Below are 23,620 nucleotides of genomic sequence, written 5' to 3' on the forward strand. Positions count from 1 at the left end.
GATCTTGGCTCACTGCAACCTCCACCTCCTGGGTTCAAGTGATCCTCCTGCCTCAGCCTCCTGAGTAGCTGGGATTACAGGCGTGCGCCACCACGCCCCACTAATTTTTGTATTTTTAGTAGAAACAGGGTTTTGCCATGTTGGTCAGGCTGACCTCAAGTGATTCACCCTCCTTGGCCTCCCAAAGTGCTAGGATTACAGGCGTGAGCCACCACGCCTGGTCCCTCTTCTTACAAGGACACCAGTCACATTGGATTAGGGGCCCATGCCACTCCAGCATGACCTCATCTAAACAAATGAGATCTGCAAAGACCCTGCTTCCAAATAAGGCCATAGTCTGAGGAACTGGGGGTTAGGACTTCCACATATGACTTTTTAGGGACAAAATTCAACCCACGCCACTAAATATATGGAATAAACAGTTAAGAGCACGCAACACACTTTCCAAAGGCAATTCCCATCTCCATTCTAGAAGTTTGTCCTTCAAGACCTTTTTCTATTCGTTGATTCATTTATTTATTTGAGACAGGATCTTGCTCAGTTGCCCAGGCCAGAGTGCAGTGGCTCGATCATAGCTCCCTGAATCCCCAACTCCTCAGCTCAAGTGATCCTCCCATCTTAGCCTCCTAAACAGCTGGGACTACAGGCACACACCACCACACCTGGCAAAATATTTTTATTTTTTGTACAGACGAGATCTCACTATGTTGACTAGGCTGGTTTCGAACTCCTGGACTCAAGCAATCTTCCTGCCTTAGGTCTCCCAAGGTACTGGGATTACAGGCATGAGCCACCGTGCCCAGCCTCTATGCATTTACATTCAACTGCAAATACATTAGAATCCTATAATACACACCTGTTGAATAGGCTAGGCAGAGGCTTTGGAGGCAGATCAGCACTTTGTTTATTAGCTTTGGCCTTGGGGAGAGAATAGGAAATAGTGAACCCACTGGGAAACCACTCCAAAGCCTGGCATTGGGACCCTTCCCTGGGGCCAAAGCTTGGTTGGGGAGGGGGCAGCTCTGTGGGTGTGTGCTGGGGGTCAGCATCTTATTCTCTGGCCCCTCGATCTCCAGCTCCTCTGCAGGGAGGATGCTAGTCTACTGTGTTTTGCTTTTGTATTTGTTTTTTGAGACAGAGTCTCGCTCTGTCGCCCAGGCTAGAGTGCAAAGGCGCAATCTCGGCTCACTGCAACCTCCATCTCCTGGGTTCAAGCGATTCTCCTGCCTCAGCCTCCTGAGTAGCTGGGACTATAGGTGCGTGCCACCACGCCCGGCTAATTTTTTTTGTATTTTTAGTAGAGGCAGGGTTTCACCATGTTAGCCAGGATGGTCTCGATCTCCTGACCTTGCGATCCGCCCGCCTCGGCCTCCCAAAGTGCTGGGATTACAGGCATGAGCCACCGCACCTAGCCTACAGTGGCATTAAAATATTTACTTATTAGGCCAGTCGAGGTGGCTCATGCCTGTAATCCTAACACTTTGGGAGGCCAAGGAGGGTGGATCACCTGAGATCAGGAGTTCGAGGCCAACCTGGCCAACATGGTGAAACCCTATCTCTACTAAAAATACAAAAAATAGCCAGGAGTGGTGATGCATCCCTGTAACCCCAGTCACTCCAGAGGCCAAGGCAGGAGAATCGCTTGAACCCTGGAGGCAGCAGTTGCAGTGAGCTGAGATCACGCCACTGCACTCCAGCCTGGGCGACAGAGCAAGATCCTGTCTCAAATAAATAAATGAATCAACGAATAGAAAAAGGTCTTGAAGGACGAACTTCTAGAATGGAGATGGAATTGCCTTTGGAAAGTGTATTGCATGCAGGGTGCTCTCAACTTTTTACTCCATATATTTAGTAGGAGGGGTTGAATTTTGTTCCTAAAAATTCATGTATTGAAGTCCTAAGCCCCAGTTTCTCAGAATATGGCCTTATTTGGAAAGAAGGCCTTTGCAGATGTCATTTGTTGAGATGACTTTTCCATGGATGGGGTGTGGGGGGGGGTGTCCAGGGGGCCCCAGGGGAGGGACCACAGACTAGCACTACCACTGTTGATGAGTCAGTTGAGACATTTCCCCATCTCACAACTATATCTGCTGTGCTGCCACACACCAGCCCCAGATCAGCCCACCTGGTCCTACCTCTCAGTGTCATGTTCTGCCTGCCCCAGGGTGACCCCCTTAGACTTTGCGAGGAAAGTTAAGCAACTAGAAGAAAATGAAGAGGAGGAAAAGAATTCATTTCTGTCTGGCCAGCTCTGGCTGATGCAGGAAGTTCGCCACAAGTTGTGAGTCCGTGGGGGCCAGGGCGCAGGCAGTGGCGGGATGTGGGTGGCCTCAGTGAGTGAGGAAATTGAGGAATTCCATCTCAAGCCCTAGGAGATTAGGAACTGGGATCCATAGAGGCAAGCCCCAGGAGACCCAGGCCCAGTTCCCTGCAGGCTAGAGCCTGCCAGCGCCTGGATGGGGATTTTATTTTATTTTGAAAGAGTCTTGCTCTGTCGCCAGGTCCAGTGCAATGTCATGATCTTGGCTTACTGCAACCTCCACCTCTCAGGTTCAAGCGATTCTCCTGCCTCAGCCTCCTGAGTAGCTGGGACTACAGGCACGCACCACCATGCCTGGCTTATTTTGTGTACTTTTAGTAGAGACAGGGTTTCACCCTGTTGGCCAGGATGGTCTTGATCTCTGGACCTCGTGATCTGCCCGCCTTGGCCTCCCAAAGTGCTGGGATTATAGATATAGGCCACCGTGCCCAGCCTCTGGACGGAGATTACTGCATCCATAGTGGCTGCAGGGCAGGCTCCAGCTCTCTTTCCTTGGCCCCAGCAGCTTCCTCTCACCCTGAGTTTGGAGTAATTAATCCCTATTCCCTGGGCATCTCAGGCAGGAATGTCCTGTCCCTGCTGTCCCCACAGGGCAGTGGAGCCAGGAGGGGGTCAAGGTTAACTGGTTAATGGAACTTTCCCTGCCAATTCATCTTGTGGGACACTGCCTTGCTCCTTTCTCTCGTTTTAAAATCTAAGACAGGATCTGGCTTTTTGGCCAGGCTGGAGTGCAGTGGTGTGATCATAACTCATTGCAGCCTCCATCTCCTGGGGTCAGGCAATCCTCCTGCCTCAGCCTCCCAAGTAGCTGGGTATATGGGTGACAAGCACCACCATCCCTGGCTAATTTTTAAATTTTTTGTAGAGACATGGGAGGTGGGGTGGGGGGTAGGGGGGCGGTCTCACTGTGTTGCCCAGGCTGGTCTTGAACTGGGCTAAAGGGATCTTCCCACCTCGGCCTCCCAAATCGCTGAGATTACAGGCGTGACCCACCGTGCTTGGCCTCTGCCTTGCTTCTCTTGGGCAAGGTTGACAGTGTCTGCACTTCCTGCACTGATACTGTGTCTCCGGTTTCCACTGCCCTCCTGGATCCACTTCCACCTCCCTTCTCGCTGTCTGAAGGCGGCTGTCCCTCCTGCCTAGATGAGCGGAGACCAGAGCGAGCCGGGAGCTGGATTTGGCTCTGGAATGCTAACGGGCACTCCGCCGACCGTGACCTCGCGGGGCTGGAGCAGGGCTGGTGCAGCCTCAGCCTCTGGCTCCCTCTGCAGGCAGCAGGCGGGAACTGCAGGGGAGCTGTGGCCTGCGGGAGACCAGGTCCTCCTCGTGGTGGTCAGGGTTGTTCTAGGTTAAGCTGTTCATCCTGTCCGCGATCGCAGACGAGACTCGAGACTTGCTTTCCTTATAATTACCCAGCGTGGCTGGGTGGCCCCAGGACTTAACACCAGCTTCTTTGCGGGGTGGACTCTTCTGCTGTCTAATTACCTTCGCCCTGGGCGCCCCCTGCTCCCCACACTATGTTCTTTAAAGACTGGTTCTCCACCTGATGGGTGGCTTGTGCCTGTAATCCCAGCACTTTGGGAGACTGAGGTGGGAGGAATCCAGGAGTTGGAGACCAGCCTGAGGAACACAGAGAGACCCCAACTCTACAAAAAAAAAAAAAAAAAAAAAAAAAAAAAAATTAGCCAGATGTGGTGGCATATGCCAGTAGTCCCAGCTACTCAGGAGGCTGAGGCAGGAGGATCACTTGGGCCTGGAAGGTGGAGGCTGCAGTGAGCTATGATTGTACCACCGCACTCTGGCCTGGGAAACAGAGGGAGACCTGGTCTCAAAAACAAAACAAAGGCCGGGCGCAGTGGCTCACTCCTGTAATCCCAGCACTTTGGAAGGCTGAGGTGGGCGGATCGCCTGCAGGAGTTCAAGACCAGCCTGGCCAGTATGGTGAAACCTCATCTCTCCTAAAAACACAAAAATTAGCTGGGCATGGTGGTGGGTGCTGGTAATCCCAGCTACTCGGGTGGCTAAGGCAGAATTGCTCGAATCCGGGAGGAGGAGTGTAGAAAGTAAAATGTTTCCTCTTCGAAATTTCTCTTCTTGTTAAAGAATAAATCATAAGTGTTAGAAATAATTTCTTTTAAAGACTAGCTTCCTTCAAACCTCCTTGCTTTGTGCTAATAACTCTTTGTTAAGCCCTATCCTATGTAGCTGTTAGATGTAAGAGAATAAGTACATTCTATGTTCTTGTATTTTAACCAAGATATCTGTGCTGGCTGTGCTCACAGGCGTGTCCCAGCTTGCAGCTTCCTTATTTGGGAATGTTATTACTTTTCTTTTCTTTCTCTCTCTCTCTCTCTCTCTCTTTCTTTCCTTCTTTCTTTCGACAGAGTCTCGCTCTGTTGCCCAGGCTAGAGTGCAGTGGCACAACCTCAGCTCACTGCAACCTCTGTCTTCCAGGTTCAAGTGATTCTCCTGCCTCAGCCTCCCGAGTAGCTGGGACTACAGGTGCGTGCCATCATTCCTGGCTTATATTTTGTATTTTTTTTTTTTAGTAGAGATGGGGTTTCACTGTGTTAGCCAGGATGGTCTTGATCTCCTGACCTCATGATCAGCCCACCTCAGCCTCCCAAAGTGCTGGGATTACAGACGTGAGCCACTGTGCCCGCCAGGAAATGTTATTACTTTTCTAAGTCTTTTCATAAGCAACTTCCTCTTTTCCTTTCTTCTCCATTACTTTGACCTATTTAGAAAAGTTTTAAGTGGTTAGCCATTCAGGTTCAGTTTAAATTGTAAGGTCTAGCTCCAGCCAATGGAGACAAGACACAGTAGCAAGGAAAAGCTGTGTAAAGAATAAAAATTGCTTTCCTCCTTTATTCAGGTCTGCCCTCGCCATTGTTCCACCTGCAAGGAGCACCCTTTCTGCAGAAAGTAAAATTACCTTACTGAGAAAACTTCTTTGTCTAAATGCTGATTTTTCCTTGTGGTACTGGGGAACAAGCATTCTGTTTCTGAATAAACATTTTACTTATAACATGGAGGTTGCAGTGGGCCAAGATCACACCACTGCACTCCAGCCTGGGTAACAGAGTGAGACTCCATTTCAACAAAACAAAACAAAACCAAAAACAAAGACTGGTTCTTGGCTTCCCGTGGCAAAGGCCTTGGCCACCTCATTTTGGTCATTAACACCATACATGCAGCCACTGGTCTTTTGTTCCTCACCGAGGGGGACAGGAGTTCTGTGTGAGGAGGTGGCCGGAAGGATTGGAGGATGGATAATTGGAGCTTGGAAGCAGAGGCGTGGTGGGTTTAATCCACACTGACAACTGCCTGATGGACTTCTGGGTGGCAGAAATGGGCTGGGAGATGCTGTTTTCCCTCCATGTCACTGTCATCTCCCCTCCTACTCACCACCACCCCATCTCTGGTCTCTAGCGTCCGAGTGGTCCCTGCCTTCACATTGCTCCTACTTCACGTGCACCTGCAGCTCAGGCATTGCTGGGAATCTGACTAGAAAATGCAGAATCTGGGCTGGGTGCTGTGGCCCACGCCTGTAATCCCAGCACTTTGGGAGGCCGAGGCGGGAAGATTACTTGAAGTTAAGAGTTCCAGACCAGCTTAGCCAACATGGAGAAACCCCATCTCTACTAAAAATACAAAAATTAGCTGGGTGTGGTGGTGGTGCACATGTAGTCCCAGCTACTCGGGAGGCTGAGGCAGGAGAATTGCTTGAACCTGGGACACAGAGGTTGCAGTGAGTTGACATTGTACCACTGCACTCCAGCCTGGGCAACAGAGCAAGACTCCGTCTCAAAAAAAAAAAAAAAAAAATTAAATTTAATTTAAAAAAGCAGAATCTGGGCCCAGCAGCGGGCTCCAGGGTCAATGAGACTCCCCCACCAACCAGCCCTTGGTGGATTGTGAGCAGCCTTGGCCACTGTGTCACCATCCTACTCAGCTCCTGGGACGCCCTGTTCTTGCCATCCATAAGCTCTTCAGCCTGTCTGCTCCGGCAGCTGCCTAAGACGCCCATCCCACCCTCCCTGCTGGTTGAAATCCTGCCCAGCCCGCAGAGCCAGAGCATATGCCATCTCCTCCTCCTCCTCTTCCCTCCTCCTAGAGATCTTGATAGGGGCAGGCCTCCTTGACGCTCTGCCAAGACATGAAGTAACTCTGCCCTCCTCTGGAGTCCCACAGTACTTCCTCTGCATTTTTCTTGTGGATTCTCAGTACCTGACTCATCTCTAAGCCCTGGAAGGCAGGGGCAGGCCTAGAGGGTGAATAGCCCAGGGACAGCCGGAATCTCCAGGCCCCTTCATCATCATCTGAAAGAATTTAGGATATTCTAGGTTCCAGGTCCTCCCTTTAGGATGCTAGAGCTGAACTTCTGAGATGGAGCCAGAAATGGGCCTCTTCTTTTTTTTTTTTGAGATCGGTCTCGCTCTGTCTCCCAGGCTGGAGTGCAGTGGTGCAATCACAGGTCACAGCAACCTCAAGCTCCTGGGCTCAAGCAGTCCTCCCACCCCAGTGGGAGTATCCTGAGCAAACTCTCTGCGGGGTTCTTAAGGGGTAGCCCTTGGTTTATATAGAGAGGTAGTGACCACCCTCAACCGAGACACAACCTGACCTAGCTTGAGTCCCAGGTCCTGTCAGGGTTGTTGCAAGGATCCCATAAAGTGGTAAATGCACCCCAAATACAGCCAGCATAGTGCTCTGCACACAGAACCACCAGGAGGAAACAGCGCTAAAGTACCATGCTCAGAGTCCTGCTCTCTACAGCAGTGAAAACCAAAACCACGGAGTTATCCACCCTCAAGGTTATCCAGCTGTGAAAAGAATGGCGGGGCACAGTGGCTCATGCCCATAATCCCAACACTTTGGGAGGCCGAGGCGGGAGGACTGATCAAGGCCAGGAGGACCAGCCTGGGAAACAGCAAGTCCCCCCCCCCGTCCCCCTGTCCCCAATCTCTACAAAAAATGATAAAATTAGCCGAATGTGGTGGCAGGCGCCCATAGTCCCAGCTACTGGGGAGGCTGAGGTGGGATTATCGCTTGAGCCCAGGGGTCGGAGGCTGCGGTGAGGCATGATCACATGACTGCACTCCAGCCTGGGCGACAGAGACCCTATCTCTATAGAAAAATTTAGAAAAGTGACAAGGGCAAATACACACAGTGAAAGGATGCGGGGTGGGGCAGCTCATCTCCAAAAATGGCCACCAAAGGGTCAGGTCTCCCACAGCCACACCCTCGTGTGGTTCCTGCCCACGTCGGTGGGGGCCTTATGACTTGCTCTAACCTAGAGAACGCAGCGCAAGCAAAGCTGGGCCAGTTCTCAGCCCAAGCCTTAGAGCCTGGCAGCTTCTGCTTTTGCCTATGGGAACCAAGTCATCAATGAACCTGTGGACCTTGCTATAGACGCCCCGTGAAGGAGAGGCCCAACACTTCAGGGAACAGGCCAGCTGTCCGGGCATCTCCCAAACCCCAGCCTCATGTGCTGTAATCCAGCCAAGCCTCCAGAGACTGCAGTGGGAGCTGTGGGCACAGAACCACCCAGCTGAGCCCTGACAACCCCCAGGGTCAGGAGATACGAACAGAAATAGCCTAAAAGCCACCAGACTGGACAGGGCTGGGATTGTTACAGTAGCAGATAACCTGAAGAGCAGGCTTCCTTCTCTCAAACTATGAAATATGCAAGAGAAGACAAATATTACCACTGGTTCCTTTCCCGCTTTATTTTTTAGCTGCTTTTTGGGTTTTACACAATGAACATGTATTACTTGTAGAAGAAAACAATGTGATCCTTTATGATAAAACCCATTTCAGCTTTAGTTTTTTTGTAAAAAAAAAAAAAAAAAAAAGCTGTTGTGGGCAGATGAACATCGAAGTCCTGGGCACACCTCTAGCCCTCTCTCTTCCACTGAAGGCCACTGCCTGTTGCTAGAAAGTTCCTTCCCAGGTATGCAGCTTTCAGTTTCCACTTCAGAGGCTGCAGCGTCTGGGGAATGGACTGCCCCCACACTAAAGGGAGTCAAATCTCTTTAATTCCCCAATCCTCAGTAAGACGAAGTCCCTTCTTTAGGCCACTGATGGAAAACCTGGAACCCCCTTTTGATGGCGGCACGGCGTCCTCAGCCTTGACACAGCAGCTGGGGTTTGGGCTGTCCACGCGCTCCCCCACCCTGGTGTCCCCACAGCTCTGGCCATGGGCTGTCTCTGCCACTAAACATCAGGGCTCGGTCAGAAGATGAAATCCCAAGGGGACAGAGGTCAGCAGAGGAAGCTCAAAGAGAAAGGTGCTGTTTGCTTAGCCAGAAAACGGCTGCCCGGCGTTCACCACTGAACTATGACCCTGTGGGGGTGAACCACCCCCGAGAGGAATCAGGCCCCGGCGATGCAAGGGTGCCAACAGGAGGGACAGGAGGAGCACGTACAGGTAAACTGTGAATACTGTGTCCAATTCCACAAATTAACATTTTAGACTTTCTTGAAGCTACTGATGAAAGCGTCACGCTTCAGTCTAACAGTTAACCATCATCTAATTCTGATTAGTAATGAAGAGGTGGCAGACACTCTACAGTCAGCTCTCACAGGGAAGAAAGCACAGCACTGACAGAAGGGACCTTGAAAAATAAAATCAAGGACGGCTTTTATTGATGTGTCCATCGAGCCACCCACAATTTGGAAGGCATGATGATGTTAATACAGTAATCATCACCAAAGCAAATTAAAATACAAAGGTTATCTGCAACAGCTTTGCAGTGACATGATGCCTTTATAAATTAAGGAAACTGGCCGCCCGTCACGGGGGCTCACTTCAGGGTCTTCACGAAATCTTCCCCCTTCTTGATGGAGGCCTTCAGCTCGGGAATGGCATCCAAGATCATCTTCTCCTCAAAAGAAGAGACTTGGCCAATGCCCAGGTTCTTCTCGATGCCCTTTTTCTGAGGGACAGAGGGAGATGGGAACATGTTAAAATGAAGTTCCCAGGAAAGCGCTTGTTACAGAAACCCCGACCTGTCGCTTCATCAGCCCTACCGAGGAGTCTATCTACACTTGCGGGTTCTGGGTGCCTTGCTGGGGGCACCTTGCTGACCGGGTGGGTGGGACTGAGCTGCGGTCGGGAGTGTGAGGCTCAGAGTCAGAGGGTGCCAGGCAGGGGTCCCAGCACTGTCACTGCCTAGAAAAGTACCCTGGACAATGACTGACCTTCCAAATGTGTTTCCTTAGCTATAAAACAAGCACCATCTACCTCGGTGCACACGAGGACAGTGCGACAAGCACCCAGACACCAGGCACTCAATCATCAGGAACACTTCACCATATTCTCCCCAACACAGCCTGTTTCTGGGTTCTTGTCTCTCCCCCCAAGGTTGGTAAAGGACTGAAAACATTGTCACAGTCACCTGAATCAGGTGTCACTAAGTAGGTAAATGTCTGACACTGGCAAAAACAACAGGTGTCTCTGCCATCGTCTCACCTCCAGAAACTGAGCAGTTTGGCAACAGCCTCAGTCCTCACCTCAACTCAATCCCCTCCTACTGCCTCCCCTGGCTCGAGGGCCTGTGAGAGCTGGGTGCGTCTCACCTGCAGGCCCCGCCACACCCACACCTGCACCGACACGGGGACAGAACTACACTGTCGAGTGCCTGTCTCTCACCAAGGCCTGCGACCACAGCTGAAGGATCTTTCCGCATTGGAGCATCTCTGAGAAAGGCCCTGGGGTGGCCCAAAGAGTCATGATACTTTCTGGTCACATGATGAAGGCAACCACACATCTGCCTGATTTCTGCCCACAGGTGAGAAATGGAAACTTGGCTTGAGGGCGTATGAGTGAGACCTAAGGGTTTCTGTTTGCTGAAGACTCAGGCTGTCTGGACAGGGCACACTCTGGAAGAGGAATTGGGCCTAGCAGCCCCCGCAGTCAGAACAAGACTAACAAGGAGCAACAGGGAGGCGTTCAGGCAGGGTGGGGAGGCCTCCCTGGGCTGCCTGGAGATGGAGTGTCTCATCAGTCAACATTCCTGTAGCTGCTGGGCACCCGCTGTCAAACTGCAGGGAAGGAGACCCACTTGCTGGGAGGTTCGCCCTTCACAGTCCATGATCCTCCCAGTTCTTCTTTCTTGGGTGTGCGTCCACCCTCGAAAACCCCAGCGCTTGCCAGGCAGGGACACGAGGTTACTGCACAAAGGGCTTGGGAGAGCTCCTGAGGCTTAAGCAGAGGGAACGCTCCTTCTTCCACAGTCAGAAGGACCCATGCCCGGATACGTACCCCAAGCAGCAGTGGTGTGGAGAAGTAGGTACATTCCGTTTCCTGTGACTTAACGAAGGAACATTCCACAACACCTTCCTTTCCATTCATTGCATCCACAAGGGAGAAGACGAAGCGGGCGCCGGCATACGCCATGGAGAGGGTGGCGGAGCCTAGGGGTACACAGGCAGGTCAGCCAGGCTGGCGCCACACCGTGATGCCCAGGTGAGTCGTCCCGCCAGCCAAGAAACCTGCACACCTTCCAGCCTGACAGTCGAGAATTTCAGTCAGCACTCCTAATTTCTTTTTACTTGTACATGAATGGTGTGGAATTGGCTCTGCCATCCTCAAAAATGACTCTTAACCCCACAAAGCAGGCTGAGCTGCCCTCTCACACAGGGATTTTCCACCAGGCAACTGCAAGTCAACACTGAAAAGGACCGTCCATGCCCAGGGACAAGCAGCATTTCTCCCCAGCCCTGAGCTCTTGCAGGGCCTCCCTGGCACCCAGCCCCGGGGCTGCCTAAGACTCTACCTGCTCCAGCTTTAGCCTTGACCACCTCCGTGCCGGCCTCCTGGATCCGCCCAGTGAGCGCCGTCAGCTGGTCCTGGGGAAAGTCCACCTTGGGGGTGCACTGCAAGCCAAGCGTGGGGTCAGTGAGTGGCTTCCGGCCCATGACTCCAGACCCACCGCCTCCTGCTCCCCCTACTCCCGACCTCTCCTCTCCCTCCCATCACCAAGGCATGGGAAAGGTTTTCTATAAAGAAGAAAAAGAAAACCTTGATAGAAAAATGACACACTACTCTGGGTACAATGCCTGTGGGGTAGCCCTGCTCCACAAGGAGCAGCAAAAAAATAATAATAAAAAGATTAAAAAAACAAGACAAAGTCAAATCAACTCTGTTGGGAAGTGTGGTGAGTCCCCTACTCATTTGTTTTTTGAGGCCAGGGTCTTGCTCTGTCGCCCAGGCTTGAGTGGTGCAGTGGTGCATCATGGCTCACTGCAGCCTCAACCTCCCAGGCTCAAGCAATCCTCCCGCTTCGGCCTCCCAAATGCTGGGATTACAAGTATGAGCCACTGTGTCCAGCCCTGGACTCATTTTTGAAAAAAGCACCTTGCCCGCTCCAACCTAACCAGTAACCCAGTGAGGTTCCCAACAGTGGTTCTCCTTGCGTACTGGAGCCGGGGGGGCCCTGAGCAGCTTCCGCTCCAGGACTGACACCACCCTGCAGCAGAGGGGCGGGGCTGCCTACAACAGGAGCCATTCCAAAACCCTGCGCACGGTCAGGTCTTCTCCAGTCTGCCTGGACCGCCTCAGAGCAGGGCCTAGTAAAGCGGTTCCTGACCTTGAAGCCCCTCACAAGGTCACATGCGTGTACCTGAGAGATCAGGGGGATGATGGTCTTCCCGGCATGGCCACCAATGACAGGGACGTTGACTCGAGCTGGATCCAAACCCTGGTGAACAAAGTGTGAAGCTGGATGAGTTAACAAGCTCTTTCAGTATGAAACATGTCACAGCCATCCACAGCCGCAACACTGGAAAAGCCCCGAGAACACAGGGTGGAAGAGTGAGCTGGGAGGAGGCCCTGTCCAGCCCCTGCTGCACTTGCATCTCCTGCCATTGTGCCCCAAAAGGCTGAGCATGAGCGCCAGCAGGTGCCGTGAGGGCTCGCCGCCATCTGGCAAGACCACCACAGGTTCTTCCTTCACAGTGAGCATTTGTGCCCACTGGGGATGGGCACAGGAGGATGCTGCCCCCTGCGGAGGCCCTTCGCTGGGCCTGGCATCCTCTTTCCCAGAGCCGGCTCCACTCCCCAGGCACAAACCCAGACTCCTCTCCACACAGAACAATCCAAGTTCCCTTTTCTTCAGGCCCCACAGAGCAAAATTCAAACCCATTCCAGGGCACCCAGGGGTGAGAAGTCTGGCACCTCAAACAGTGATCGGGACAAAAAGAACAAACTGACTCTATGGGTCCAAACACCACAGTTCAAGGCTGCCTCATTTCTTAACCTGGAGGTACCACGCCCCCAAGGATCTGTGAACCAGGTTTTTGTTTTGTTTTGTTAGACAGGTTCTCTTTTTAGACAGGTTCCTTTTAGATAGGTTCTCTATCTCCCAGGCTGGAGTGTAGTGGCACAATCTTGGCTGGCTGCAACCTCGCCTCCTGGACTCAATGATCCTCCCACCTCAGCCTCTGAAGCAGCACACATCTCCACACCCAACTTATGTTTTTTAGATGTTTTGTAGAGATGGGGTGTTGCCATGTTGCCCAGGCTGGTCCTGAACTCCTAGGCTCAAGTCATCCTCCTGCGTTGGCTTCCCAAAGTGCTGGGATTCCAGGCATGCACCACTGCACCCGGCTGAACCAAGTATTTCTTAAAATAGACAATAACCTGGTGGGAGTAATGGCAGGGAGGGAACAACCACCTGCCCCGATGGCCATGGTCGCTCAAGAGCCCAGCCCTAGGTTGGGAAATGAGGCTGGCCAGGGAGAGGGAGGATCAGTCTCACGCACGGGCAAAGCAGGATCAGCTTCATGGAGCTGCGGACCAAAGACCTGAGAGGTTCAGCGTGGCTGTGTGTAAGCACACAGGTGCAGGCACTGTGTGGTCACCAGGGACACGGGGCTGAAGGGACACAGCACTGCTTTCCAGAGGCCTGTCCTCGAATACAAGACTCCTAGAAATGGATGTTCCAGTGGTGCGTGCTAAGACAGGGGACAGGGCAGCTCTGCAGCAAAAGGGAACGTGGCACTGGCCTGGGAGGTCCTGGAGTCATGTTGAAAGGGAATATGGCAGGTGAGAGGATGAGGGAGGAACCAGCCATTGGAAGTTTTAGGATTGATATGCATTCTTGATACGATACAGGAAATTTCCAGGTCAGGCAGCCGGGGGTAATGACAGTCCACTTCACTGTTGGAGGCGGGGGCTAGGGGATCTCACAAGGGCCAAGGTACCCTGTCCCCAACTCTTAACAGTGAAGCTTCAAGGCTGAGACAGGACTGCCTAACAGGACTTTCTGTGAGGACAGAGGAGCCATATGTGGCCACGGAGCATCTTAAATGTGGTGTGGAAGAGGGATACAATTTTAATGTTATTTAACCATAAATAGCCACATGTAGCTAGTGGCAGCTGTGGTGCAGGGCAGGACTAGGGCCTGGGGTATGCCCAGCCCTGAGAGCCCACGAGAATGAACTCTGTTGCCTCCAGGACACCAGGGGCTGTGCCTCTGGAGGTGGGAGGTGGTACCCTGCCTGGTGTGTCCACTTCCGGACTGTGGCAATCCCAGGGGAACTCTGTACATACCTGTGTTCACCTGCTCACTCAAACTGTCTTTTTTTCTTTTTTTTTAAGAGACAGGGTTTTGCTCTGTCACCCAGGCCGGAGTGCAGTGGTGCAATCACAACTCACTGCAGTCTCAAGTGGCCCTCCCACCTCAGCCTCCCAAAGTGCTGGGATGACAGGCATAAGCCACCGTGCTCGGCTTAAACTGTCTCTCGGATTCAAGTCTCTCTCCCATTCCATGGAACTCCAAGGCCTGGGGCCATGCCTTTCGAACCTCTCTGACCCCCACACCTGTAACAGAGCCCCAGCACCAGGCCCTCAGGAACATGCTGCCATGTCTGCACCTCTAACTCCTCAGAAGCAGATGTGCCTGGCACTTAGGAGTAAAATGGAGGCCGAGGGTGCTATGTGTGCACTTCCCACCACGCCACGCGCATAACCTCAAATCTGCCATCAGAATGAAAAGGGCTGAAGCTCAAGAGGAATCCTTTTTGGGGCCAAAGAAAGTGGTTCTGCAGGCTCCACAATGGAAGCGAGTCGAAAGCAGGCTGTGCAAGGCACTGAGGACTCCAGGCCTGGCACTGGCACCAAATCAAGCTGACCTCAAGCCACACCCAGCAGCTCAGTCTCAGTCCAGCAGCCCAAGGGGCCAGGCACCTGGCCAGGCCAGGACTCTCCAGGGTAAGGTACCACAGGCAACCCAAAAAAGTCAGTGCCAGGGACCAGGGCCAACAACAATTCTGATACTTTGGGACTTCCGTCACTTTCCTCAGTTCTTCATGTTTGTTAATTTTCCCACGCTTTACCTAGTGGCCAGCAGATAAATCCTCTTAGGACCAGTTTTCAGCTACAAAGGGGAGAAAGGGGAGGACTGGGGGAGCCCCGTCCAAGTCTAGCCACTGAGAAGCCCAGAGAAGGTTGTGAACCCACAGTGCTCTTGGCGAGAAGGAAGACAGCGAGAGCCGGGAGACAGACGCTGGCCAGAGTTGACGCCTGTTGGGGCCAGGTGCCTGGACCCCACAGGAAACACGGGGGCTGTTTCCACCAAGAGAGCGAACTCTCAACACATTGAAAACCCCCAAGTGACATGTGACCTGGGCAGGCCCTGGTGTCTTCCATGCCCATAAATGAGCACGGGTGGCGGGAGAAGTTCAGAAAGGTCACCTGAGCAACCCTCACGCCGCCCTTACCTTCAGCTCTGCAACAAAGGTGTTGGCTCTGACGATGTCCAGGGTCGTCACGCCGAAGATCTTGCTGGGGTTGTACACTCCGTGCTTCTTGAAAACTTCTGCTGTGATGGGGATGGTGGAGTTAACCTAGGACATCCAAAAGACAGGCGTGGCTTGCCCTGGGTTTCAAGAGCAGGGCCAAGCCACAGAAGGAAAAGGGCTTTTCGTCAGACCTTCCCAAAGGTCTAACTAGTCCAAAGACGCCACATTAACCTGCCCTGTCTGATAACTGTGTACTGGCAAGCCACCCACCACAAAGGACAGGCCACACCACGTGAACAAAGAAACCCTTGACTGTAGAGGATGCTTCGTCCGTTGGTGGCCCTTCAAGCTATCAGCTGAAATGTGTGATGATGCCTTCACAGGTCACCTTCCGCGTGGCCGGGACTCACAGCTGCAGGGCCACTCCTGACGGGAGGGCGGCGCACAGTGGCTGTGCGCTCCAAGGAAGCAGGTCCACGGGCAGCTTGTTCCCTCTGTGCTACGACCCTGGCCAGGTCATCCTAACTCCCCGGGACCCAGTTTTTTCTTCTGTAAGCGGGGGAAATGACCTCATGAAGTCGTTGTAAAGACTAAAAGACTTCATGCAGGGCGAGTGCTGAACACATCACCCGGCACGCCGGAAGATGACCTAACGGCAAGGTTTGTATCAGGCAATGGTTAGCTCACCAACAAAGGGAACAGCAGCTCTCTACTTGTGACCCACCACTCTGAGGAGGGTGAGCTTCTGGGGAAGGCAGGACCCTCAGAGGCCAGGAGCACGAGCTCTGCATGCCTGCTGGCATCCACACCTCTCAGTGACATCACGGTCCCTGCCCCTTCACCTCCATTGATCCTCATCCTCAGACACCAGGACCCAGGCTCCGCCGGGAAGGAGCAGTGAGGGGGCTTCTGTTAAACGAGCACAAGGCCCAGCAGGTCAAGCTGGGGAACCACGGCTGCCCTCAGTGAGGGCGTGGGACTCAACACTTCTGAGAGTAAGCAGCTACCTGCAAAATCCTGTGAGTTGGGCCTGGGGGGCTGTGTGTGTCTACGACTGTGAGTGAAGGGACGGGGACGACGGGCCCAGGAATGGAAATCCTGAGGAGAATGCAGACAGTCCCACATTATCCATGGTTTCACTTTCTGCTGTGTTAATTACCAGCAGTCAACTGAGGTCTGAAATTACTACATGGAAAATTTCAGAAATAAGTAACTCATGGGTTTTAAACCGGCTGGGCACAGTGGCTCATGCCTGTAATCCCCACACTCTGGGAGGCCAAGGCAAGAGGATCACCTGAGGCTGGGAGTTTGAGACCAGCCTGGCCAACATGGCGAAACCCCATCTCTACTAAAAATACAAAAATTAGCTGGGCATCGTGGCGTGTACCTGTAATCCCAGCTACTCAGGAGGCTGAAGCAGGAGAATCGCTTGAACCCGGGAGGCAGAGGTTGCAGTGAGCCAAGGTCGCGCCACTGCACTCCGACCTGGGTGACAGAGCCAAAAAAAAAAAAAAAAAAAAAACACCAAAAACAAACAAAAAAACCTGCATGCCATTTTGAGTAGCAGGATGAACTCTGGCTCCATCCCGCCCAGGACAGGGGTCAACCCTTTGCCCAGCATACTCATGCGTCTACACCACCTGTCCCTGAGTCACTTAGGAGCCATCTTGGTAATCGGAGCAGCTGTTGAGAGATCACAATGCTTGTGTTCCAGTTGCCTTATTTTACTTTATAACGGCCCCAAAGCGCAAGAGTAGTGATGCTGGCGATTTGGAGAAACCAGAGAAATCATTAAGTACTTCCCTTAAGCGAGAAGGCAAAAGTTCCTGACTAAAAGGAAAGAAATCACTTTCATTATAGTCTCTTGTAATGATTGTTTTACCATTAGTTGTTGTTGTTAATCTCTTACTGTGCCTAGTTTATGAATTAACTTATCATAGGTGCGTATGCCTAGGAAAACACATGGTATATACAGGGCTCAGTACTCGCCAGTTTCAGGCACCTGCTGGGCTCTTGGAACACACTGCCCCAGATAAGTAGGAGCTACTGTGACAAAAAGGGAATCAACAGGCCACCACAATCATGGCTGAAAGGAGCCTTGAGAATGGACTTCTCTTCAGTGAGGAAACTAAAGCAGAGAGAGATGGGATCTGCCCAAAGCTCGCGGCTGTGACAACGCTCCCAATGCTCATTCAGTTCATGCTGGAAGGGGTCCTTAGGAAACGCACGGACGGGCCTCTGCTTAGTGCACCCGACCTCTCCATCTCAGCCCCTTCATCTGTGTACCCCCTGACCCCCCCAGCACATCAGCAGCCTCTGCTGCAAATCATGAGCCTTCCACGCACTGTCAGCGCCTAAGCGCCTGCCACAGCTGCAAGGGCCGGGCGCTGCCACACTCACCGGATTGGCAATGATGCAGATCATGGCTTCTGGGCAGTGCTGGGCACAGGCAGCGGCCAGGGTGGCCACAATTGTGGCATTGGTGTTAAACAGGTCATCCCGGGTCATGCCTGGAAATGATCCAATATGAGATGTTAACAGAGAACACCACAAATTTCCAGACAGGCGGAATGTGCTGAGCATCAGCTGTTACAGGAAATTTAGCCACTCAAGGTCCCCATTTTAAGTCAGTCTCTCTTGCAGGGTAAACGATCCAGCACGATGAGCGCCAGAAGCGAGGTCTGTGTGGGTGGAGCAGGGGAGGACATCTGAGAAGGACCATCGAGGTTTAATAAGAACCCCCAAGGTAGTGTGGGGCTGAGGAGAGGGAACGGCGTCTGTGCACCGAGGCACAGGAAAATGGCAAGATGACTTTGATCCTAGGCCAAGAAAGAGATGTGACCTTTACCCCACAGGCAACAGGAGCTGGTGGCATTTTCCTACGAAAAGCAACCAGATTAAACCCATTTTTAATAGAAAATGGGTTTAATCCCCACATCTTCAAGTGGGGAGGTACCAGACAAGGCTTTCAAACACAAACCTGGTTTTCTGGGGACACCGGCCGGAATAACTACCACATCACAACCTTTTAGGCAGTCAGGCAGCTGTTCAGGTCCGAGGTAGCCTAGAACAAACACCCCAAAAGAGAAATGTCACCACTTCTGATTCAGAGAGGCCTGGAAAGTTCAGCCCTGGCCTTAATGCCAACTAATGGCCTCGAGAAAGGCTAGAAGCCCCACCTGTAACATGACTTCCTTCTGTTAACGACTACTGCCCTGCGAGATGACAATCCCTGTGGCGGGAACCCTCCCCTTCTACCCTGCTTTCCCCAGCCTCTCCTTGCCCAGGCACCAGCTAGAATGGGTCAAGCCTTCCAGGTTTCCACAAAAGCGAACTGAGCCACTGCTTGTCTTCAGTCACTCTTGGCCTCCAGTCAGAATGAGGAGCTGCTCATTCCCCACCACCATCCTGATGAAAACTCTTTTTTTTTTTGAGATGGAGTCTTGCTCTGTCACCCAGGCTGGAGTGCAGTGGTACGATCTTGGCTCACTGCAACCTCCACCTCCCGGCTTCAAGTGATTCTCCTGTTTCAGCCTCCCAAGTAGCTGGGATTACAGGCGTGCACCACCACATTTGGTTAACTTTTGTATTTTTAGTAGAGAAGGGGTTTCACCAGGTTGGCCAGGCTGGTTTTGAACTCCTGAACTCAAGTGATCCACCCACTTTGGCCTCCCAAAGTACTGGGGTTACAGGTGTGAGCCACTGTGTTGGCCCAAACTCCTTGATCAGAAGGCAATGAAGGCCAGGAAAGGAAACGTCCTGTGCTGACAGACTCTAAATATTACTATTTCATTTACTCCTATCATCTGAAGGAAAAAGTATGTTTTCAAAGATTTCAGGGAAATTTGCTAAAATATCCAAAATCTGCTTTGATCTTGACTTTTTCCTTAATGCAGGAGCCTTCTTAACCCAAATATACAGCCCAAAAGAAAATGGGCAACCCGTTCAAAGAACTCTGGAAGGTGCATGAACATAAAATTTGCCAGGCAGCCTCCCCAGTTGGTTACACCAACTTAAGACTCATGTAAACGCCATCAGACATGGCATCCTCATATGCTGTTGGAGGGGAAAGAAATCAGTAGAACCTTTCTGGAAAGCAATTTGAAACTTTATAGTAAACGCTTTGAAATACTCATACCTACTAATTCTGTGTTTAGAACTCTAAGAGTTAAACAAGATATAAAGATACGTACTGTAGCTTATATTAATATATTTATATTTACAGAAGCAAACAGGAAACAGTCAATGGTCAACAGCAGAGCTATCATAAACGGTAAAATACAGCTTTAAAAATAATTTTATCGGCCGGGCGCGGTGGCTCAAGCCTGTAATCCCAGCACTTTGGGAGGCCGAGACGGGCGGATCACGAGGTCAGGAGATTGAGACCATCCTGGCTAACACGGTGAAACCCCGTCTCTACTAAAAAATACAAAAGCTAGCCGGGCGAGGTGGCGGGCGCCTGTAGTCCCAGCTACTCGGGAGGCTGAGGCAGGAGAATGGCGTAAACCCGGGAGGCGGAGCTTGCAGTGAGCTGAGATCCGGCCACTGCACTCCAGCCCGGGCAACAGAGCAAGACTCCGTCTCAAAAAAAATAAATAAATAAAATAATTTTATCAAGAACTTGGGCTGGGCACAGTTGCTCATGCCTGTAATTCCAGCACTTTGGGAGGCCGAGGTGGGTGGATCACTTGAGGTCAGCAGTTCTAGACCAGTCTGGCCAACATGGTGAAACCCCATCTCTACTAAAAACACAAAAAGTAGCCAGGCATGGTGGCACGCGCCTGTGCTCCCAGCTACTCGCGAGGCTGAGGTAGGAGAATCACTTGAACCCAGGATGGGGAGGTTGCAGTAAGCCAAGATTGTGCCACTGTATTCCATCTGGGAGACAGAGCAAGATACTCTGTCTCAAAAAAAAAAAAAAAAAAAAAAAAAGAGTTTGGTGATATGCAAAAATGTTGATATATTGTGAAGGTTAAATAAACAGCATATATAAATATATATATTTATGGATGATATTATTTTTGAGACAGGGTCTCACTCTCTCACCTAGGCTGAAGTGCAGTGGTGCAATCGGGGCTCACTGTAGCCTCAACCTCCTGGGCTCAAGTAATCCTCCCACCTTAGCCTCCCAAGTAGCTGGGACGACAGGTGCGCACTATCACACCCAGCTAGTTGTTGTACTTTTTGTTGAGATAGTGGTCTCGCCATGTTGCCTGGACTGGTCTTGAACTCCTGGACTCAAGCAATCCTCCCGACTTGGCCTTCCAAAGTGCTGGGATTACAGGCATGAGCCGCTGCACTGAGTCCAGTGAATCGTTTCCCGACAACATTTACTGAATATCCGACACTGCCTTCCATGGACGGGCAGGTTTCCCAAAGAGGCCGTGATTTTTGAGAAGCTGGCAAGACAACGCTGGGGTGCGGGGGGGAAGGCAGCCTGCAGCTGGGACCACCACTTTACTGTCCCCAAATTCTCATCACAGGTTGCCGACACTTCCCTCTTCCCCATCTTCATACAACTTTTCAAATTAGAAAAAGTAGAAAATGGGATGATTAGGGTACCTCACATTTCTAAAAGACACTGCTATTTCAATTTTTATAGATCCAAGTCCAACGGGGTGTAATCACTTGTAAAAGTTAAATTTAAAACAGAGAAACCCCAGGTCTCTAAACACTTAGTTTCATCTAAGAATCTTACTGAAAACTCAGATCCTGGCCTACTGGGGACAGGAGGCAAGTCTCCAGGGTCAAGCGCCCAGTACCTTTCACGACGGCTTTGGTCTCGATGTGGCTCAGATCTGCGGCCACCCCGGGTGTGTGCGCGATATCATAGAGGGTCAGGCGGCTCACCAAGGGGCTGTTCTTCAGGAGAAGTGAAAGCGGTTGCCCGATGCCTCCAGAGGCCCCTAGCACGGCTACTTTAGCATTGTTCTAAAAAAAGGCACAGAGAAAGGACTCTTAGGACGAAATGAGCATGAAAAGGATTCACATGGTATCCTGTAAAAATACTGCACTCGGCCTCCTTTTACTGCAGTTGCCAAAGCCAGATACAATCATTGTATTTGTATCGGTCTCATTCTGGAAGAATTCAGGACCTTCATTCCAAAGGTCCACTTTCGGGCCAGGCGCGGTGGCTCACGCCTGTAATCCCAGCACTTTGGGAGGCCGAGACGGGTGGATCACGAGGTCAGCAGATCGAGACCATCCTGGCTAACACGGTGAAACCCCATCTCTACTAAAAATACAAAAATTAGCCAGGCGTGGTGGCGGGCATCTGTAGTCCCAGATACACAGGAGGCTGAGGCAGGAGAATGGCGTGAACTCGGGAAGCGGAGACTGCAGTGAGTGGAGATCGCACCACTGCACTCCAGCCTGGGCGACAGAGCAAGACTCTGTCTCAAAAAGAAAAAAAAACACAAAAAACAAAGGTCCACTTTCAAATGGGAAGAATTTATGTCTGTAGAGGCTGTGATACTCGGGGCACTTCAAAACCCTCCTGAAAGATGAGGAACAAGCTGGACTCCATCAGGCAGCTGGACTGGTAATAGCAGCCTTACCTCCAACCTGCAGCTTTACAAACTATGAACACACTGAGTGCCTAGCAACAGGCCTCCCGGTAAGTGAGGCTGCAGGAAGATCCCTGCTGGCTCTGGAGGAGACAGGTGATGAGATGCATTAGGGGCAGAGAGAACACTGTCATAGAAGCCCCTTGTGCAAGAGGGCAGACAAGGGTGTGGCGATCAACTTCCTGCAGGGGTGGGGAATCAGGGAAGGTTCATCCAGGCAGCAAACTTGCGGCTGGAGCCTCAGGCAGGATGAGTAGCTGCCTAACAAGAGGGGGAAGAGGTTACGTACATGGGGAAAGGCTCCAACCCTTCTAGGTGAGTCAGATCTGTCATCTTGGGCTCCAGTATCTCATACCGTTTCTCCAGCCTAGGTGTGTATCAGAGCCACCTGCTGAGCTAATGAAGCCCACCCAGGACTAGGGTCCTGGAAGCAGGATGGGGCTTAGGCCTTGGCATTTTTGCCATTTTTCCCAGATGATTTTGATATCAAACAGTTTGAGAATCACTGTTTCATACCAGGCTAATCAGAAGAACAGGCAGCAAAGTAGCAGCTGGCCCTGGGCATTTCAGCTTGGAAGAGTTAGGAAAGTGATGGGGTGAAAGTGACCTGGCCCCACATCCGGCAATCGCTCCTGTGAGCCCCGCAATTGGCAATCACTCCTGTTATTCAAAGGCACTCTTACCCTCTATGTCTCACTCGAGGTCTGACCAAAATTCCAGCCACCCCCAGGGAGCTTGTTTCTGATCTAAAACCACAAATGAGAAGCAGAGCCGATTCCTGGCAGGCAGGCAGCTGCCGGTGGGGGAAGAGGCAAACCAAGTGGCAGACACGGGAACTCCCGGCACCATGTGCGGTCATCTGGGATCTGACAGCATCACTGCACAGTCTCCTACAGTAGCTGAGGCCAGCTAATAACAGGCTTTGGTTATCAGAAACCAAAACCAAACAAACCAAAATCCGAACCAATACGCTTACACAGTGCGTTTCTGCTCCGGAAATTAAACTGTGGAAGTGCACACAACCCACATTTGAATTCAAACAGGTTTCTGAGTTTCAAGTTGGTGCTTTAAAGGTGAACCCCTGGCTGCCTGGAAACTTGAACCTGTCAGACCAGCTCAGAACCTGAGGTCGGGCAGCCTCATCCACTTCTGGATCTTCAACTCTCACTCCCACATCTTGTGTGAGTCTTAGGGACTCCCAAATCCCAGCTCTGCATTCCCAGCTCTGTTAGGCACTCCATGGGTTCCACAAACTCATTTGTCCATTGATCCTGCCCCCCTACCTCCATCCCTGGTCCCAAATGGCACTTGTGTTCACTAAACGTAAACTTTTAGAACCATCTTCTGCTGCCTCCTTCTTATCAGAGACATCAAATCAGGACATGCAGAACTTGGCAGCTCAACCACCCTCCCGACCCACTCCTCCTCCTCATTCTATTCCATTATCTAACTTAGGTACTCAGCGACACCTCCAAAGCACCGTTCCCCAAAATCAAAGTTATAATCATTTCACTCTCGTGCTCAAATATCTAGCTGGCATGGTGGTGTGCACCTGTAGTCCCAGCTACTCAGAAGGCTGTGGGAGGATCACTTGAGCCCAGGAGCTGAGGCTACCATGAGCCATGCTGGTGCCATTGCACTCCAGCCTGGGCAACAGAGCAGGATTCCATCTCTTTAAAAAATATCTTCTGGGCTGGGCACAGTGGCTCACACCTGTAATCCCAGAACTTTGGGAGGCTGAGGTGAGTGGATCACCTGAGGTCAGGAGTTCGAGACCAGCCTGGCCAACACGGCAAAATCCCATCTCTACTAAAAATACAAAAATTAGCTGGGCATGGTGGTGCACGCCTGTAATCCCAGCTACTCAGGAGGCTGAGACGGGAGAATTGCTTGAACCCAGGAGGTGGAGGTTGCAGTCAGCGGAGATTGTGCCACTGCACTCCAGCCTGGGCGACAGAGCAAGATTCTCCCTCAAAAAAAAAAAAAA

The 23,620-nt window shown here is 51.6% G+C and overlaps 1 protein-coding gene across 1 annotated transcript in view; it reads right to left on the reverse strand.

The window, feature by feature from the left end:
- Positions 1–8,024: 8,024 nt before the first annotated feature.
- Positions 8,025–23,620, reverse strand: part of MDH2 (malate dehydrogenase 2) — a 21,397-nt gene continuing 5,801 nt past the window's right edge. Inside the window, exons 2-9 of the mRNA XM_017857638.1 lie at positions 20,830–20,998; positions 18,048–18,131; positions 17,468–17,577; positions 15,047–15,172; positions 11,947–12,024; positions 11,101–11,200; positions 10,587–10,738; positions 8,025–9,258 (exon numbers count right to left, since the gene is read on the reverse strand). Coding sequence (XP_017713127.1) covers positions 9,127–9,258; positions 10,587–10,738; positions 11,101–11,200; positions 11,947–12,024; positions 15,047–15,172; positions 17,468–17,577; positions 18,048–18,131; positions 20,830–20,998 — 951 coding nt within the window. The 3' untranslated portion in view covers positions 8,025–9,126. The remainder of the gene's footprint in view (positions 9,259–10,586; positions 10,739–11,100; positions 11,201–11,946; positions 12,025–15,046; positions 15,173–17,467; positions 17,578–18,047; positions 18,132–20,829; positions 20,999–23,620) is intronic.

The sequence above is a fragment of the Rhinopithecus bieti genome, unplaced genomic scaffold (genome assembly GCF_001698545.2).
Source record: "Rhinopithecus bieti isolate Rb0 unplaced genomic scaffold, ASM169854v2 scaffold_42772, whole genome shotgun sequence".
Classification (NCBI taxonomy): Eukaryota; Metazoa; Chordata; class Mammalia; order Primates; family Cercopithecidae; genus Rhinopithecus; species Rhinopithecus bieti.